At 40.9% G+C, this 18,942-nt stretch overlaps 1 protein-coding gene and 1 long non-coding RNA gene across 2 annotated transcripts in view; one reads left to right on the top strand and one right to left on the bottom strand.

The window, feature by feature from the left end:
- LOC148052391 (von Willebrand factor D and EGF domain-containing protein-like) overlaps positions 1–18,942 on the top strand; it is a 188,148-nt gene that overhangs the window by 37,087 nt on the left and 132,119 nt on the right. Inside the window, exons 2-4 of the mRNA XM_087731996.1 lie at positions 1,276–1,460; positions 11,680–11,905; positions 14,503–14,735. Coding sequence (XP_087588122.1) covers positions 1,276–1,460; positions 11,680–11,905; positions 14,503–14,735 — 644 coding nt within the window. The remainder of the gene's footprint in view (positions 1–1,275; positions 1,461–11,679; positions 11,906–14,502; positions 14,736–18,942) is intronic.
- LOC148052392 (uncharacterized) lies at positions 10,821–18,507 on the bottom strand. The gene is made up of 7 exons (XR_015698800.1): positions 18,388–18,507; positions 14,361–14,643; positions 14,090–14,243; positions 13,716–13,825; positions 13,502–13,567; positions 13,233–13,387; positions 10,821–12,323 (listed from the first exon to the last, which is right to left on the bottom strand). It is a non-coding gene; the product is annotated as an uncharacterized LOC148052392 (long non-coding RNA).

Genomic DNA, 18,942 nt, shown 5'->3' with positions numbered 1-18,942 from the left:
GGATTGACTTTGACCTTCTGAGTATCTTGTCAATAAAATAAAACCGATAAATCTGTTTTAGCGTGCCACTGGCGTAATATTAAAGCAGAGTCATAATCTGAAAAGTGACATTTGAAAGATGATATTATGGGGAGGGGTCTTATTCTCTGTCAGCGGTGTCACATAAATATGCTCTATTTACAGTGCAAAGAGGTGATTTTGCTAACTGCCAGGCTCGCTCCTGAAACCAGGTTGTGCAATTCCTGCAATGTGCTCTCTGCCTCTTACACCATCATTAGCAATTAAAGATTACTGCAGCAAGAAATTAGCTGAGCTTTCTGGTGCCAGTGCATACAGCAGAGCAACTCCACCTCGGTCTCCTCCCGTGACCCACTCTGCAGTGCGAACGCAGCAAAAATGGACTTTGCCTCATAGAGAAATGGCTAAGATAGATAACCAAGAAAAGGCCCTTTTTTCTACATGATCAGCTTTTTGAAAATAAACAGCTTCTAAAAGAATCACTGCAAGGCTTCTTTTTATTAGGTGATAAGAAACTACTGAATATTCTGTAAAAAAATCAAGAGATGTATGAAAACAAACAGGGCAGGCATGTAAACAAGCATACGTCGGGGGGCAGCAGTTTTGATTGAGACTTTGTGATGCATGCACAGTAGCTCTGCTGCATTTGGCTTTATGGGTACATGCCTCAGGCGAGTCTGACCTGTGGCTTGAATATCTGCAGGCCTGGCTTGAGCTTATTTCTAAAAACCCACTGTACTGTTGGTTTTTCACTATTTCTTTTTCTCTTTTTAGCATTTCCTGGTTTTATTATCCTAAATATGGATATAAAAGTATGTGAAGTGCACTTTATACTTGAGCATCAATTTATATCATGATTAAAATGCCCATGCATATAGCAAACTAAATTAAAAAAGCATATGTTTTCAAAGATCACTAGGCTTTGGAACCTCAAAACATTACTTGATTTCTGAGGAGGAGCAATTCAGACGTTAATCCCTAAAACTAGACTGAGATCACATTCAGAGGGTTAAGTTTTCTGGTTCTGATTCAGGTATGATGAAAATCTAGATAACTAAAATCTTTATGTTACCAGGCTTCCAGTTTTATGTATTTAATTCCAAATTTGATCTTTTCCCAGTGTTTGCCTTGAAAATTAGCCCAGTCCTAAACTGAATCCGAACATAACAGGTTGTACCCCCCTTTAAGCAGTTATTAACAGTATTCAATTTACTTGAATTAACTTATTTAATCATTGTCGGTTTTCACCATTTCCAGCTCCCGAGTGCTCCCCGGAGGGACACCGCATCCTTCGCAATCCCTACCGCAGCACCAGGTTTGACTCACTGGAGCTGCAGCGAACGGCGATTCAGGACCTGGTTTGTGACCACTCCTTGCCACCAGCATGGTACCGTTTCATGATTGACGACAGGCCCGCGGAAATGCCAACGAGATGTGTCGAAGTCAGTAAAACTTAAGCATTAACCCTGGTGAACTTGAATAAATCCTTTGATGTAATTTTCCTTTCCAGCCACCTCTCTACTCTCATAGCCAGTAGACTGTAATGGGGATAGGTGAGTGGTAATGGGAAAACACATTTCCCATAGTAATAATAATAATAATAATAATAATAATAATAATAATAATAATAATAGTACTACTGTCATATCCAAGGGCAGTAGTCAGAGACCAGGATCCCTATGGACTGGGCATTATTCAAACACAAAACAAGGTGTCTTCCAACTCCAAAGAGAGATCCTTAGTAATCCACATACGTCACTGTAAGTTGTACTTTTTTCAAGCAATTCTATTGCTTTAAGAATGGATTCTGGAACCTGACTCTTTCTCCATATAATTTATAGTGAATTAGCAATATGTCCTTATTATGAAATCAGAAGGGAAAAATCAGAAAAAATGAACATGAAAAGAGATTCTTTAGTGATACAGAAGGAAAAGCTAAATTTGAGTCTTTTTCCGTTATTACCATTTCTTGTATTATTTAGTTTCGTAAGTATGCTAATGGCTTTCTAGAGCAAAAATGCTCCAGCACATAAGACTACTCTCTAAAAAAGACAAAACAGTCATTATCTGGTTTTATGTGTGTTTAATATGTATGACAATAACGTTTAGCTTGCAACCATTGCTGCCAGAGCAACTTGAGACCCTAACTAAAGTCATTGCCATCTCAAATAGCCCAGCTGCAGGAGGTTAGAATAATTTCAAACACACTGTTAAACAAAATTATTCAGAAACTAATAAACTAATTACCATAAATGACTTTAAAGATGAAATATTCAACCTAGAGTACCAGGAAGTTTAATATTAGGCGACGCTACCCTAGCTGGAGAACCTTCTCAAAATTAGCAAACAATATTTCATATCCATTCAAAATGAACCTGTGAACTTGTCACAATAGAAATATACCTTAATAATCTAATGTTAAATGAAATGTTAAGAGATAATTGTTACTTCTGTGGGTTTTCTAACCCTCTGCATACACAAACTATAAATCTAATTAACGTGAACAAATTGGCATGATTATTATTGAAATATTCATTTCATGGCAGGTCGTTCTTGAATATGCCAATCCATTGTGAAGTTTATTTTTACAGGTTACTCTAGAAGTGTGTATATATGCTATAAAATTATTTAAATTGCCATTGTATTTCAGCAATTTCTAGTATGTAATAATGCTTGACTGTATGAGATTTCTTTCCAACAATACATGCTTTGTTTTTTATTCAGGTTTGTAGAGCTATATTCATTAGTTTCTTATCTTGTAACATAATTTTTGCCATTGGTTTCTTCATTACCCTCTGAATGACAGTAAATCTCTGCTTCACCATGCTGATGAAGGATTACATCTGTTAGATGTCACAACTGGAAGAATAAGCTTCTTTTAGATCTTCACCTTCTAAATCTGCATCTACGTTCTATCTCTTCCACTTAATTAAATCATTGTTTAATTTGGTTTTCCATTTAATTTGAGCAAAACCTCTGGAACAAAATAATTTAAATTAATAACTGCACAGCTTCCACTCCTTAATAAGCAGTTATTATTGGACATTCCAGCCTGGCTGGAGTGAGCTGATTTTAATTAAACGAGTCAACGACAAAATCCTGAACAGATAGAAGAGAAAAGAGACCAAATAAAGCCCGACAGTACAGCTGGAGAGTTAAAAAGAACATTACTCCGGCACCTTGTAAAATATATGTCTGGTGATATCCTGATGATACTGGCCAGATACAATTAGATGCTTATCGATGGATACGATTAACTTCTTAATTCAAAGTAATAGTAGGTAAGGATTCTTGTCACCCAATTGACCTCAAAAGGGATTTAAACCATGATGGAGATTTAGAGGTCCTGCCCAGCTCGGGAGAGAATCGCGGCAGGACAAATGGCACGTGTTGGGTGGGAGGTGAGCTCCCAGAGCTGGCTATGGTGCCTGGGCAGGGGTAGCTGACTCCTTCAGACACGCTCTCAAAGCCTGTATTCTGAATCTTGCCACAAAAAAACTCCACAATAAAAATGTGGCCCTGCCTGAATATTGTTTCATAACCACAGAAAGTGTTATATTCAACAGAGAGCAGAACCAAGTCACATACAGTTATGAGGGCCTCAGTCTACAACCATGTCACAGCTAAGAGGCACAGCAACTTTTGTCATGAAAAAACAAATAACTCTTAAAAAGCTGCTTCTCATCCACTAATTAAAAAAAAAAAAAGTGAAAAACAAAGGGAAAAAAGACAGAACAAAAACCCAAAAGCTTTTATGTCAAAAAAGAGTGAAAACGTGAACTGTATTCCTGAGTTCATCCCTTGAATCCAACTGCTGTCCATAAACTTATTCCTCCAGTGGCAAAATACTTTTGATTGAAAGAGCTTTCCAATTTAGGCATTGCCTGCTGAATGTCTCTTGGGAGTAACGAATGATCCTGACGTTCCTCCTTCTATTTCTTCCTCGCCTCTCCCCCTGTGCTCCCGAAGGAGGCCCAGCAATTACCGGATCCTGGGCATGCACTCTTGGCCACAGCCCCCTCCCCATCCAACAACAAATCCTAGCAGAAAAGCAACACAAACGTGCAAATTTTATATCCCAAGGTATTGAGGCTGCTGCCTATAGATCACAAACAACAGTTTGTTCTTCAAGAACTGCCAACCTCACTGTGAAAGGCAAAAACACTAAAGGAAGAAAACATAGGGAAGGTTTTACTAAGGTTAAGGTACTGTGCTCAGAGTAGGAGGCAATGTACAGACATGGCCAGACCTAGTAGTAAAATGACCTTCAGAGGAAGAACAAAAGTGATATAAAAATTAAAGCTCAACAGAAAATCTATTAAAAATACAGAAAAGTATTTAACAGTCAATATAGGAAAGACATTCCTCAGATACAGAAATAACTATTATTTTAATTCAGGCTTCTGAACTAAAATAATATAGGGTATACACATACATATGTATATATGTACATATGGGCAAGCCCCAGGAAAGGAATGAATGCTAAAAAGGAATGAGAGAGAACACAACCTGCTAACGTTATTGAAGATCTGCTCTACAGTCAGATAAAAGATCAATCTGTGGATTACAGAAGAGCAGTGCACGCTGCTATCCGTAATGCAAATCCAAATGCCATGCCATGCTAACGACAGGCAGGCCTTGCAACGCTGGCTCACAGCTCACGGTGAAGCCAGAAATATGGCTGGAAATGCACTTCTTCCCCTCATTTACATGGAGGTACAAAAGCACAGATTATACTCTGCAACCTTAAGGAAAAACAACAATTAAGAATTTGATTATGCAAATAGTAATTGTTTCTGGAGCCAGCAATAATACTCATGATACCGCATGCACGAGTTGAATTCATTACTTCTCAAAGCAATGCTAATATTTCCAGCTTTGAGCAGTCAATTGCAAACAGCAAATAATAAGCTAAAAAGAAAGGTACTAAAACCAGAATCACTACTAGAACAACTGTCACTATCAAACACTTGTCCTCTGAAACAGAGGATTCGTGGTACCGTATTCCTTGAGCAGAGGGATTAATACAGATGTTACTGCACTGACCACAAAAATCACTGCACACCCACTGCCGAGGTGAGACACTGGTCTCACTGGTCTCCAGATCTTCTGATATGTCAGAGTACCTCATCAGCCAGCAGTCCTCCCACAACACCCATCAATACAAAAGGCCCAGCTGCATGGTTCAGCATTTCTATATGTATGCATACAAAACCATGCATACTACCAGGACCGACAGATACACACCAGGTGCGTACCCACATACACACACAGACACACAGGTATATACGTGCACAGCACTGCATCCCGTCAGCTCAGCTCACGTTCAACCTCTCGGAGCAGCAACTGCTTCACTCTCGGTTTCCTCCCAGTCTTAAGGCAACCCCTCACTTGGGTTCACTTTATTTTCTTCAATCCTGCTGGCATGTATGGCAGGAGCTTCCAAGGGACCTCTTGCACCACAGCAGAGGTCTACCTGCCCCAGGTGCTCATCCTTGCCAGCAGCTGAATGTGGTGGTCCGGAGGGAAGGGCAGGAGCAGGGCAATAGTTTCAGCTTTGCACCTTACCAATCTCCAGCAACCCCTGATTCAGGGGCTTCTGGATTCAGCCATGGGTTGTATGAGACTTTAAAGGGATTTCTCTCCCATGAGCCAGTCCAGTCACTGTAATTTTTTAGCATCCAGAATCCTGCAGCAAGGATTTCTACAGGTTAGTTACGGATATGACACCCTGTTCTGGAAATGCCCGGTAACAATACCTGCCTGTGACGGTATATCAAGATTACTTCCAACATCCTTCTTCAGAAGTTTCATTCTCTAAATGAGCAAAACCACCTCCAAATTTGTATGTAAATGTGGCAGAAGAAGGACATGTTATGCAGTCAGGGGTGGTGTTTCCTCAACAGTTGCATTTTTAGCAATATAAATTTACTTTTATATATACTAGGCTCAAACATAGGCTTAAATGCTAATCTTTGGTGTATAAAACAAGGTCATGTTAAAGCATATCAAATCTAACCTGCCTATGATGCTTAATATTGTAGCCCCTGGAGAAGAAAAAGATTTACTTTTTCCCATACTCAGTTTAATTTCCTTCTCTACTTAACCTGTCCTAGAACATCTTATACTCACAATCAAAATGCAATAGCTCAACTGCATACTATTTTTTTATTTTGTTTCATTTTTTATTTTGCTCTGAGACCAATCCTACTTTGATTTGCCATTGTTTTACGAACTTGAAAGCAAGTGACACTTGCAAGGTATTATTTCATGTTTTCATCTGTAATTCTCTTTCTCGCATGTATACGTGAATACTCCAAGATCATAATGGTAGGTATGAAGAGGTTTTGTTTTTCTTGTTTGTTTCTCAGGCATACAAAAAGCCTTCTATAGAAATTACAATTACAGCCTCTATTGTTCAGAAGCATGTACTTAAAAGAAACACAAGACAGGCACTGGTTTAATTGCTACTACAGATATTCCTGACGTAAACTGATTTCTCTGGAGTTGGGCCCCAGACTGAAATAAAAATCTTATTTACTTTAACTTACTACAAAGGAATTCAAAAAACTAAGACAAAGTAAAGTTTTGAGTGGATAACAGATGCAAAATCACAATGCTTTAACTGCCAACCAACAGTATACCAAAAAGCCTTCCATCTCCATCTAACTAAAACAATGCATTTCTCACATATGGTGCTACTTATTTTTAACAGCATAATTTCAGCGCAATACCCAAGTGACAAGAACAATCAAGCTTGATTTCTTTGTGCAATTATAAAGAACCTTAGAGTGTTCAATCAATCAAACTAGTTGATTCTCCAAACCCCAACTAAATGGAAGGAGACATCATTGGATTAAACAATAATGGTTTGTCCCATTGTTTTGGCAAAGGGGGAACAAATTTGATTTTTTTTCATTTGGGTTTTATGAACTGAATTATTTAAATGATTAGCTGGTGCCTAATTATGAATCAAAAATACATAATGAATGCTTACCTGCCACATAGAGGTGTTGTGAAGATTAATGAGGTAAGGTTTATAAAATGCTTTGAAGATTAAAAACACCACTTAATTATAATTGGATAAAGTATGAAAGGATACTGAGCACTAAAGAAGCCTGGCAACAGCCTAAAAACTCCCTTTTGTGTTAGATAAGTTCTCCTTTGTGCAAGCCGTGTCACTGGATACCTAACACAGATGCACTGAATAACCTAAATTTAGGATTTACAACAATATCGTTTACTTCACTAATTTGCCATTACATTGACCAGTTGCAAGTCCAAGTAAACATGTCAACTGAAGTAATCAAATGCTTGTGATTTCATATACGGAGTGTTAATCAGATGTCCGCAGCAGCTCGCCATCAAGGATGCTGCTTAAAGACATATAGGGGAGACAGGATTTGTAGGGAGAGAGACTGTTTCTCAATAGATTTACCAGTATACTCAGAAATAAACGGATGAACTGTGGGCACACACGTGTTTTCCAGTGTGGCTGGCATTGTAGCTTATTTTTCTTCCTGCTGCATAGCTTCCATTTTGAGTGAGAACCGTGGATATTTTGCACGCCACAGCAATAGCGCTGCCATGCAGTCTACGCTATGTAGACCACCTGGAGAAGCCCAGCAAAGCCACGGTCTGCTCCTCACCACCGGCTTCCCAGCAGACAAGCGCCTGCTTGCAAGAGCCTTGTGGAGTTTGCTCTTCTGTGGAGGCAGCTGTATAATTCCTCTTCTTCATTTTGAAAATGCTGCTGAATTACGGCGTGAGATTCCCACAGCTTTACGCTATTCTTAGAGCAGCAATGGCTGTAGTGATTGCAGGTAGATGCTATATCGTAAATGTCAATCATTTACTACCTCTGTATTCAATTTTCTGGTTGCTCTCCCAAATGACTGCTACAAAATTTAATGCTAATTATGCCACAGCTGGGACTTGAAAATTTTGGCTGTTTGAAGTCTCTTCTCCTAGACTTCTTTTTTTTTTTAATATTTTTTTCTTTGTTTTTTTCTGTTCTTAGATGTACCTCTGTTTGAATACCTGAATATACATTTGCCCTTGCCTTCCCACGTCTGTTTTCTAATTCACAGAGGCCTCATGCAGCAAATCCTTTTGGCTGGCATGGGGCAATTTGCCTGACTCAGATGGACAGCATGTAGCTCAAAGCAGAAAATAAATGCATATGTGTCAGAAAGCTGCCAGGAAAACAGAAATATTTGATTTATACCAAAATTCTTCCTTAAGCAGCCCGTAATACTGTATCATAGTTTGTTACAATAACTTGCTTTCTCACATTCTGACTTTTCCTGGGTGCGAAGTCAGTCAAAAGGGTTCATTATTGCTTGTAATTTGTGCACATTACATAATAAACTATTTCGCTCAAACGGTTTCAGTGCAAGATTCGCCAGAACAAATCCGGGGTGCTGCAGATGACAGCGGGGGGTTATCAGAAAGCCTGCACACAACACTGGCAGCTGACGTTAGCGGTGCTAATCCGTAATTTCTCTAGCGCTGAAATGGCTCATAGACTTGTGGCGAGGATAAATACAAAGAAGGTGAAAATCACTGTTGTCTTATTTCATCGTTTTAGTTTTTTTCCTCTATATGTTAACAGGGGATACAGACCCACTTTTACGTACGGGTCACATTTTGTCTTTTTCCACAGCTAGGATGCACTTGCATCTGTCTATTTATCTACATGGCCCATAGCACAGCAGATAGATGGATGTCTCATTAATGAATTTATCTTTTCAGCACTGCTGCAAGGCAGGGAGGTACTATTACCACCTCAGCCACCTCTGCCTCTGGTTTAGAGATAAGGAAGCGAGGTGCACAAAGAGCGTGTGATTTGCCCAAGGTCAGGCAGCAGCCAGGGAAACTGAGGCACTGCGCATGCCTGGCCAGGGGCACTCCAGCAGCCACACTCCCAGTGGAGCCGCGTTGACATACTGAGACCGGTTACACTAGTAAAAGGCAGAAGCAAACAGATGCAATAGCTTATTTTGAGCAGCAGCAGTTCTTCCATAGAAAATTGTTGGAGTATTTTTTCCAGTTTGTGCAGCTGTGGGTGCAAATACTCCTTGAGACACAGGTATTGACACGAGATCGAGTGGCCTCAAAGTAAGGAAGGTCACTTTTCCACAACTCAATGTCAGGAAATGGCTGCAACAGCCCTTTGCAGTGGGTGTTAGCAGCACTGGGAATGCTTCCCATGGCATGAGTGGTGCCGGCATCCCTGCTCCTCCTCCTCCTCCTCCAGCAGTGAGTGCTGGTGCCAGCCATGGAGTCAGTTCTGCAGGGGAGGGCCCCAGGAGGGATGGGTAGGCTGCGCTGTGTCTCCTTACCAAAACATTTTCCTTCAAGGCTTTCTGTGAGTTTGCACACACGCATTGAGCTCCAGTGCTCATTCATCTCTTCTGCTCTGCGCCCCTTTACTCTAACTCTTCCCAGCTTGTGGGGCTCAAAACACCTGTGAGGTACACTCACAAATGTCTGTATTTTAAACATAATTTTAAAAAACACTGATTCATTCCAACCATCTTTACTCACGCATGCAGAGGCACTGAAGTCAGCAGCTACCTGGAGTAAGAGGAAATTCAAGGTGCAAGTATCTCATAAAGAACATACCATGAGTATGAAGCAGAGACCGCTGAGCTCCAGTTGCTGTCCTCCTCTCTGCGCCCGTCCTTCCCCCTTTGCATACAGTACTTCTCTGGATGATGCTTGCTCCCCTCCTCAGTGTCGTTACAAGTGTGTGCTCACAAACATGCTTTGGAAACACATTACTTCACATCAGATCTTGCTCTGTAGGTCAGAAGTTCACCAGGATACAAGAAATTCCTGGCATCTGCATTTTGCCTAGCACAAAAAGCACCAGTGTCCCTTAAAGCTGTAAATAAATAAACAGAACAAATCCCTTTAAAAGTTACACAAAAAATGGCTTTTAAATAAAGGAAGGGATTCATCTAAAATTCCACGTAAAAGCATTTTCATGCCGATCTCCTCCTTCGCTAGCACACTGCCGGCACGCTGCTCCTCCCCGGGGACCAGCTGCGCTGGGCGAGCTCCAGCGCCTTCCGCAAGGACACCGAGGTCATGGGCACCCGAACGGGAGGGCAGGGTCAGCCCCTCTGCTCGGCTGCTGCTGCATTTCTGGAGGGGGAAAAAAAAAGATTTTGGACAATTTTAATGGTATCTCTCTGGAATCCTTATTTTTAGGAGCCTGCCAATAGCTAGCTCCAAATGGAAATCAGACCGTGTCATGCCGTATGCTTTATTTTTGTTCAAATACCTTTCTTTTTCTGGGTGTGCAGCCCCCGGTCCCCTGTCCCCCCTTTCTGACTTGTATAGCTCCCAGGTAAAATTCAAACTACAGGAGGGCACTAGCGTGTGACTTAATAAATTTATCCTTTGACTTCCACGGCTTCCCCTGCTGTCACAAACAACTTCTGATCTTAAAAAGTGATGCAGCAAACCCGAGCCAATGGGAAAAAATAGTGGGGGGTTTTTTTCAACATGATATAAAGCCAAATGTATATAGCACCAGGAGGAAGCGTGTCCCCAGAGTGGGACTATTAGAGACAGTTCACTATTGCTGGCAAAAGAAATGCAAAGAAAAGGCAGCAGTCACGCTCTGCAGAATATAACTGATACCTAAAAGTAAATTATTGTCAGTATTTGGTAATAATTTTCAAACCTTAGCTCAAATATCTGTATGCTTTGCATATTGGCAAATGATAGGTAATGGCGCAGAATAAGAAGTTACCACTGTAATTGGCTGTGCATATTTTATTAGGCTCAGATTATGCTTAATCTCATCACTGAGGTGCTTAAATTAAAGACAGCTTTGGATAATCATGTCCCTTTAGTCAGTGGAAAGAGCCTGACAGGTACAGAGAGCAATTCAGATCTGAGATGCCTGAACATCCACCCGCAAATTGGGAAAGGTAAACCTAGTGCAGCTTCTCCCAACCATGACTCAAAATGCTGTAGTTTAAGCCATTTAGGACCAATCCCTTCTGCTTTGGGATTTCCTATGTTCAGGAGATTCAGGGATTTAGTGGAAGCTGTTAATAGATAGAAACCTGAAGGTCAAAAACCCCAGAGAATTTGATCAAATCACATACATCCTGCATATGTATTTCCCTTCAAGAATGAGGGAGAAGCTCAAGCCCCAAAGAAGTGTCCAGTACATGCTGGAGGGGTAAGGCAGAAGCTGTCAGGACAACGGTTTTGGAGGAAGGTGCTGGTGTGTGATGCTCTGAGCATAGCGGTGTCCTGCTTTGAGGTGGACCCAACATCTTCTTGCCTCTCATGCTCTGTCAGCCTTTGCTTTCTTCTGCCACAGATGAAGCATGGATGGGAACAGCCAGCTGATGTGGCCCAAAGCGTGCTGCCCAGAGAAAGGATCTAGCCTGTTTACATGCTTTCATCTTTTTTATGCCAACCAACCAAAAACAGAGTAAAATACCTTGGAATCCAGTTATTTGTGTTCTTTGAGAATTTTATCTGTGCAATTTCACCTCTCTAAACTGAGCAAGACATTTTCATGCCCACCTCCACAGCTTTTTCACTGACCCTCCAAGTTCACCACAATCAAAGTCTTCGGTTTTAACGATTACTGCATTTGCTGTAAACAGTTTCTTTTGTGTGCATCCTCAGATGAATAAATGTGGGACACAAGCTCCGGTGTGGCTGTCGCTGAAGTCTGAATCCCTGCCAGTTCCTGGTGAGAGCAAGCGGCTCACAGCATGTGCTACCTGGCAGGTCTTCGGGGGCACCAAGGACTGCTGCTTGTTTCGGATACCCGTTGCCGTCAGGAACTGCGGCGAATTCTTTGCGTACCTCCTGCAGCCTACTCAAGGATGCATGGGCTACTGCGCAGAAGGTGAGGATCAGTAAAGTATTTATCAATAAGATTGCATGTGCCTCTCTGGCTGTGTGTTCAAAGTTCCTGGTATTGCAATACACATCTCAGTGACCTTGTGAGTCAAGCACTGCTCCCAGTAAGATGCAGACCATGTAGAAAATAAATCAGCGGTGGTCCAAGGTGTTCCTGAGGAATAGCTATTATTACCAGTGCAAAATGTAATCTGGTGTGTATTACTGAAGTGTTCTTCGCTTGGTTACAGTTCACATGTAACCTTTCCTACTGTCTTTGCCTCCACTTTGGCTTGAAGTTGCACAGCTTAGTGAGCGGAGGCATCTCAGTTTTATTGAGGCACTGTATCCAGGATACTGCATCTAAGGTCCATTCTTATCTTCTGTAATGCAGTATCCCCCCAGAAAAAGATAATTCTGAAACTCTGGAAGGAAAAAAAACCCACAAACAGATAACATCTTTTTCATGACATTTATATAATTACTCTCATCAGAAATAATTTTCAGCCTACTACAAGAGATCTAACCTCTGTTCGGTAGCTAGGAAACAAAGGAATAGCAGAAAGCAATTGCTCACTCTGTTAAACCTTCTGAACTTCGGAGCATGTTCAGGTGCATATAGATTTAGTCAGAAAAGACAGTTCTTTCTCAAAAGGAAAAAATTACCTTTATACTTTCCTTTCAGCATTTTTGGACAGAGACATGACACACTGAGAAACTAGGGTTATCATCTTTCAATCAGGCAAAATTCAAGCTTAAATAAATTTTAAAGAGAGAGATATCTATTTTCTTATCTTTATCAATATTTTAACATTCCCACATGAAGAAGAGCAAGGAAAAAAGGCTCAAAGAAAGTGAGATTAATTCACTATTTGAAATAAAAAATATCCATTAAAATAAATGAAACTCCTCTTTAATTTCCATGATTCTTTCTCAGAAATGACTTTTTAACTGAATACAGTCATTTTCCAGTTCAAGCTTGGCTTTTTTTAAACGATAAGAATTCCACTACCCTTGTTCGAAGAATTTTTTTACTAATACTTTTTGGATGATTAGTTTTGTCCTTTCTGTTGATCCATACCTGTTTAGTAACGTAAATCTGCTTGCATTTTTCCTAAGAGAAAGTTTATCCCTTCCCATCTATTCCAAAATCAACGGCCTTCTGCCTCTTTCTTACCACTGTTGTTGAAGCTTTCACCTTCTCCCTAGGCATTTCAGTGAGGTCCAGCTCTCCCAAGTCTTTAACTTCTTGTCTTTAGGATGTTTTTGCAGTATCATGTGTTGGATAGAAAACACCCAAAGGTGAAGGTTTTTATTGGGGATTGTTAACTCACTGTCTTAAATTCAGCTGTGAACATTGCACCACGGGAGCCTCTACGCAGCCTCAGAGCTGGGTCCAGCTGGCACCGTTGCGGCTTCTTGCCGGGGTCAATCCCCCAGCCCCGTCCGCTGGAGGCTTGGGAACAGGACACCGGTCAGCACTTCTGAGCTGCAAAACAAAATGAATTTAAAGCTTCATAGCCTGGCAGAAAGGACACGGTTGGGAAAAGCAGCGTACGTGCTTGCAATTCTGCTCACATCCTCCCATGAGCTGATCACCTACTTTTGTCCTTCTGGAATAATTTCCTGCAGAAAGTCATGACGTGAGCCACAGTTTGAGGCAGCTTCCCTTAGAAAAAAAAAAAAAGAGAAAAGGATATAAACAACTGGCTCTTATTCATATTTTAAGTAAATTGTTTCTTTTTCTTACCTCTCGTTATTTGCCCTGGACTGATGTTAACATATTGGTTCTTCATTCTGCTGTAACAGCCTCATACCTTATTCCCTTGGGCTTCCATAATATTTTCTACACTCCTCCAAAAAAGGTTCTTAATTTATCCTTTCAAAGCCTCTGAACCAGCTTCATGTTCCATTTGAGTCCAGGTCTCTAGAGATGAAAGAACATCACTCTACAGTATTATATATCTTTTTGTTTCTCCTTTCTAGGCAAGTTTAACAGGAAGAAAAGTTTCAGACTTCATTACTTGTTGAAGCCTATAGAAAGCAGGCTGTATTTTTAGAGCAGCAGCATTATTCTGGGCAGAGGGAGACTATATTGGGCAGACTCAGCCTAGGTATGTCCCAGAACAGCCTGGAAAGGATCTTCACAGCCTGACAATATGGGCTGGGTGCTCTCTGAGAGTCAGTTTACCTCTTCAACATAATTATTTCTTGTATCTCTTCTGTAGTTATTGCAAAACTTGGATCAAAAGGCTGTGCCTCAGGGGAATGCAAAGCTGATGGCCTTTGCCAGAGTAATTAATTTGTATTAATCCGAGTGCTTCATTTCAATAACATTTCTCTTACTGAAAAAAAATAAAAACGAAACACACAAAAACAGGTCAAATATTATAACAACAATGGGTAGTCAGTACACAATTAACACTTTTTGCATTTCACATGAAATACATTTTCTTACTTACATAGTTAATAATCAAATCATTAGAATATACCACGTAGTGTTTCTCCCATGTTTAGTTATATTGAAACCTTCTTGTTGAGTGAACAATTGTAATATTAAAATAACATTTTGTGCTACATCCTTCTTTTGTTTTCTTCTTCCAGACAAACTCACAAGCCTGGCTTTGCAACCAGTGATAACTCCTGAGCTTGTGCAAGGTCGTGTCCACCTGAAATGCGCTTACAGCCGCCCCTCCTCAAAGCTGCCGCTCCAGTACACGGTGGTCTGGTCGCGTCTGTCCACCCCTGGCAAGAAGGAGCAGATTCAGCGTGACACCACCCTGCAGTCATTTTCCTACATCGAGATGAACGGCGTAAATCTCAAATTGGGAGACACGGTAATGCCGCCCTGCCTTCAGCAAAAAAGGTCAAACACTCAGGGGGATCAGACCCTTTTCTTAAATCTTTGTCGTTTTTTTATTAGTGCTGCTCCTCGCTCATTATACTTACAACTTCTGCAGAAAAAAATACTGAAACTGTTTCACAACAGGGTTATTAAATAGCTCTTACCAGATTCAGGATCTATAACATTTCTTTGAATTGCAGTGAGTTCACGGAAGCTATCCATTTTACTATTTTCTAAAGGCAACTTGAATATTTGCACTTACGTTACAGCTTGAATGCCATGAAGTTGGTATGAGTAGTAGGTACATGTGCCTGAGCCAATTTTTGCTTAGCACTTTTTTGTATCTTGCAGCAGCGAGAATTTGCAGTAGAGGCAGACTCAGCTATATGCACTCAGTAATTTTTATACTCATGGACCAGAGACACAATAACATCTTTTCACAGAAAAGAAAGACAGTACATTTTAAAATAGAGGGAGGTTTATTTTATGGTCTTTTTCATGGTGTTCTGCCTCTCCGATTCCAAATTCTTGGTTCAATAGCATACTGAAAGATAGAGTTCATTGCAAAACAATCTTTAAGAAGTGTATTTGATGGCTTACGTAGCAACACAGATCTAATTTCAACAACAACAACAAAAAAGAAGCCAATACAAGATGTGAAAAAAATTGACTTGTGTATGAATTCATGGCCTTTCATGGTACAGAATCAAGACTTTTAAAGTTAAATTAGGTTCATAACTTTTATAGGCAGAGAGCCATTAGTGATGCTACAACAAACTGAAAGAATAAACAGGGATAATGGCCTTGTGTTAAAAGTAGGTTCAAAATAGTCATTTTGCAGCTCTTCTTTGAGATATTTAAGATATTTAAGAAATGTGAATAAGCTTTTTCCAGTTCTTGAAAGGATGAGTCATTTATAACAGTAGCACAACCTAGATAGTTTTTTCTCATTTCTCTTTGTAATTATGCCTCCTGAGTTCAGAACCTGACTGATGCTGCCCTCACTTATATTATAACGAGGCAGACAATTCTGCCACTTTAAGACAAGTTTGTGTTATGAAGAGATATTTTCATCAAAATAATTTCACTTGCAATCACTTCAAATCTAGTTTTAACAGTCCTGAGGGATTCAGAGAAAATATAGCTCTGTTAACTAGTAGCATCACCAAATCTTTATAAGACCATTTTTATTAAATTAAGATTTCAGTAAGCCCTTCTTTGTCCTCTGCTGAAACCCACATGTTTAATTTAGCAGGTTTAGTGAGACTAAAATGTTCTCTTCCTTGCTAGATTTAAAAAAAATCTCTTCATGACCTATTTGACTAATTATAATTATCCATAAATCATCACTGGTGAAAACCAAGCAATGAAGCCTCAGCTGTAACTGGGAATTCAGTTTTACATAATAAAGATCAAAAAAAGTATTTCACCATGTTTGCCATCCCACTCTGGGTGTCTAATAAGAGTCACAAAGGGACAGACTCTCCTTTCACCTCCAGTGGTGTAAACCTGAAGCAACTTAGTAAGCATTGGCACCATACCACCGCAAAGGAAAGGTGATGCCACTAAAGGTAAAGTCAGACCCCAGGGACCAAATTCAGCTGCACAGAGGCAGTTCAGAACCTGCCACCCGCCCAGGAAAGATACAGGTGGAAGGCTTTTTTCTCAGGCATCTTTAAAGGGAGGCCAGATCCCCACTGATAAAAAACATATTAGAGAGTAGACAATGAATCGGGGCCACTTTCCAGTTCTCTTTCCCCCTCTCTGTGCACAACCCAGCGGTAGCATCCCCATGGCTGCGTGTTGCCAGGGCACGTGGGTGACATTCAGATCAGAATTTGTCCCCCGGGATGCAGAATTTGCAGAGTTTTGGAAACTGCTTGCTTTTTTTAACCTACTCATCATCTACCTGCACATAGCCTGAATTTGGTCTCAATGCTTTTATAGCCTGAAATCAGCATCTTCGCTGTTCATTTCTTGATAAAATAAATACAGCCAAGTGAGAAGAATATTTTTAATCACCTTTTAGGTGATTGATACCTATGCTATTTTTCATCCGTCAAAAAAGTCTCTGGGTAATAGGTTAGTCACATAATAGAATACGTATTGATATATTTTAATGTGCAGTCAAACCTTAGAGAAGAGTTGAGATTTACCGGCCAACTTTTCTGAACTTGTATTGACTAAACAGCCAGTTATTTTTTAATAGGCATCATGTGTGCTTTTCTCCCCCATCTTTGGGTTCCAATTTTGTTATTTCAGACAGTAATGTTGGCAGCATAATGTTCACAAACGTATTGCAGCCTTAAATAAATCTATAACATACTGTTATTTCTATATAAGCACTGAAAGAAGCCTACTCCATCTGATATGAAAATCCTGGCATTCCTAAGCCTTATTTAGGCAATAGTGACAGAGGTCATTTCATTCCTTGAGGCACAGCCATCTATAAATTATAGCGGCACACTGTGAGTAATGAGTTATGCTAAGAAAGAAAGGTGTTTAGAAGAAAACCGTGCAGATTCTGCTCAGCACAGCAATCCAAAAGTTCATACAGCGAGAAGAAATTGTCACCACACATAAACTATGATGCACATTGCAAAATAAAAATATTTAAGTAAAACCAGCCTGTCTGAGCTCTGTGCTAGAAGTGGCTGTTTCATGTGGCACTCTGCAACAGCAGAAGAATATGCCCCAGCCAAAAAGACTGTAAATTAGTGCCTCAGTACAGAAAATAACTAATTTTTCACTGACAAGGGAAGAGGAGTGAAATTTCCCCCTGCTTAAATACTAATCCCAACTGAACCACTGGACTTGACAAAATCAACAACAGAAATAGGAAGACCTGCCTACTTGTAGGTCACACCTGAGTTTACAATTTCTTTCTTAACCTTTAGGTAGAAAATGAGGAGCATCCCCACAGAAGCAGAGCTCTGGGGGAACTTGGACAGATTTTAAAGCAGAAAGGGTCAGAGAAATGATGAGCAGAACTCTGCAGCTGATAAGACACCTCACTACTACCCTTAGTAGATGGTCAGCCTCCACATGCTGATTGGCAACTGGAAGGAGCTGCTTGCTTTATATCTAGTGAGTAGCAGGGTGACTACAGCCAGACTTCCTGAAGTGTCACGTCACACTGCTGCACCAGCTCCCTCCCTTCTGCAGCCAACAGCCCATCACCGGGAGCGATTTGTGTTCAAAAGCTTTAAGGACTAGTTTATTAATTAACTCAAAGTCAGATTCTCCCTTCTTTCCCCCTTCCCGCTAACCCTTCTGGAAAGCCTTTCCAGAGACTTTGTTCCTACCCCTTTCTGCAGATACCTACAGCCAGATCATTTCTTCAAGCTAATGAGAACTATTTTTTTCCTCCAGCTTCCCTAGAAATGCCATCCTTCAGCTCTGCTCATCCTTTGCTCTTTTCATCAAGGCTATAAACCACAGCTCCCTCCCACACACACTCCCCAGCTCCCAGCAGAGTCACTCCTCAAGGCTTTTCTAACCCCAGCCCATTAGCATTTAATTGAGCAGACAATGGCAGCTCAGAGGTCTTGATAGCCATTGCGAGACACTCTTTCCCCTGCCATGATCGATTCCCTGCCCAACCCTTCACCTGCAAGCCATGAGCATGGCTGAATGACTCTTACCTTTGCAGCCCCAGCCTGCCTTTTGACATGGGTGATGTAGCTAGGAGGGTAGATCCAATCCTGGAATTAATAGAGTTAATCAGCCACAGCTTGGGCACCTGCACCTTACGAGCAGCATGCAGACTTCCCTGCCCAGTGAATGGGAAGAAGTGGGTATTCCTAAAAGGTACCTTATATTGAGAAGGGAGCTCCCCACAGGTGGCCAACATAAATTACTGACCTGAGCAGCATCCCTGAATTCCCATACCTCTCAGGAGATTGGATGTCCACGTCAGGAAAGTGCCTCCATCTACTTTTTAATCCAGACCTTCAAGTCCTACTCAGATGTCCCTGGCTGTATGTAGTCTTTGAAAGATCACTACCAGTAAAAGTAAATATTTCAACTTTAAATCATCGCTGTTGTCACTGTGGGGCCTCTGGCAGTACAACACAGCTCAAGTGCTTGCTGGAGAGATAGGAAATGGGTAGATGGTCCTCCCAGCTGTGAGTTAGGTGCATGTCCTGCCCTTCCCAAGGGAGCATCCCACCCGCAGGGCACAGGCCGCACTAGGAGAG

This window comes from Nipponia nippon, unplaced genomic scaffold (assembly GCF_047370975.1).
Source record: "Nipponia nippon isolate SJK-2023a ecotype South Korea unplaced genomic scaffold, ASM4737097v1 scaffold_5, whole genome shotgun sequence".
NCBI lineage: Eukaryota > Metazoa > Chordata > Aves > Pelecaniformes > Threskiornithidae > Nipponia > Nipponia nippon.
Note: the sequence above shows the minus strand (reverse complement) of the source record. Positions and strands in the feature narration are given on the sequence as shown.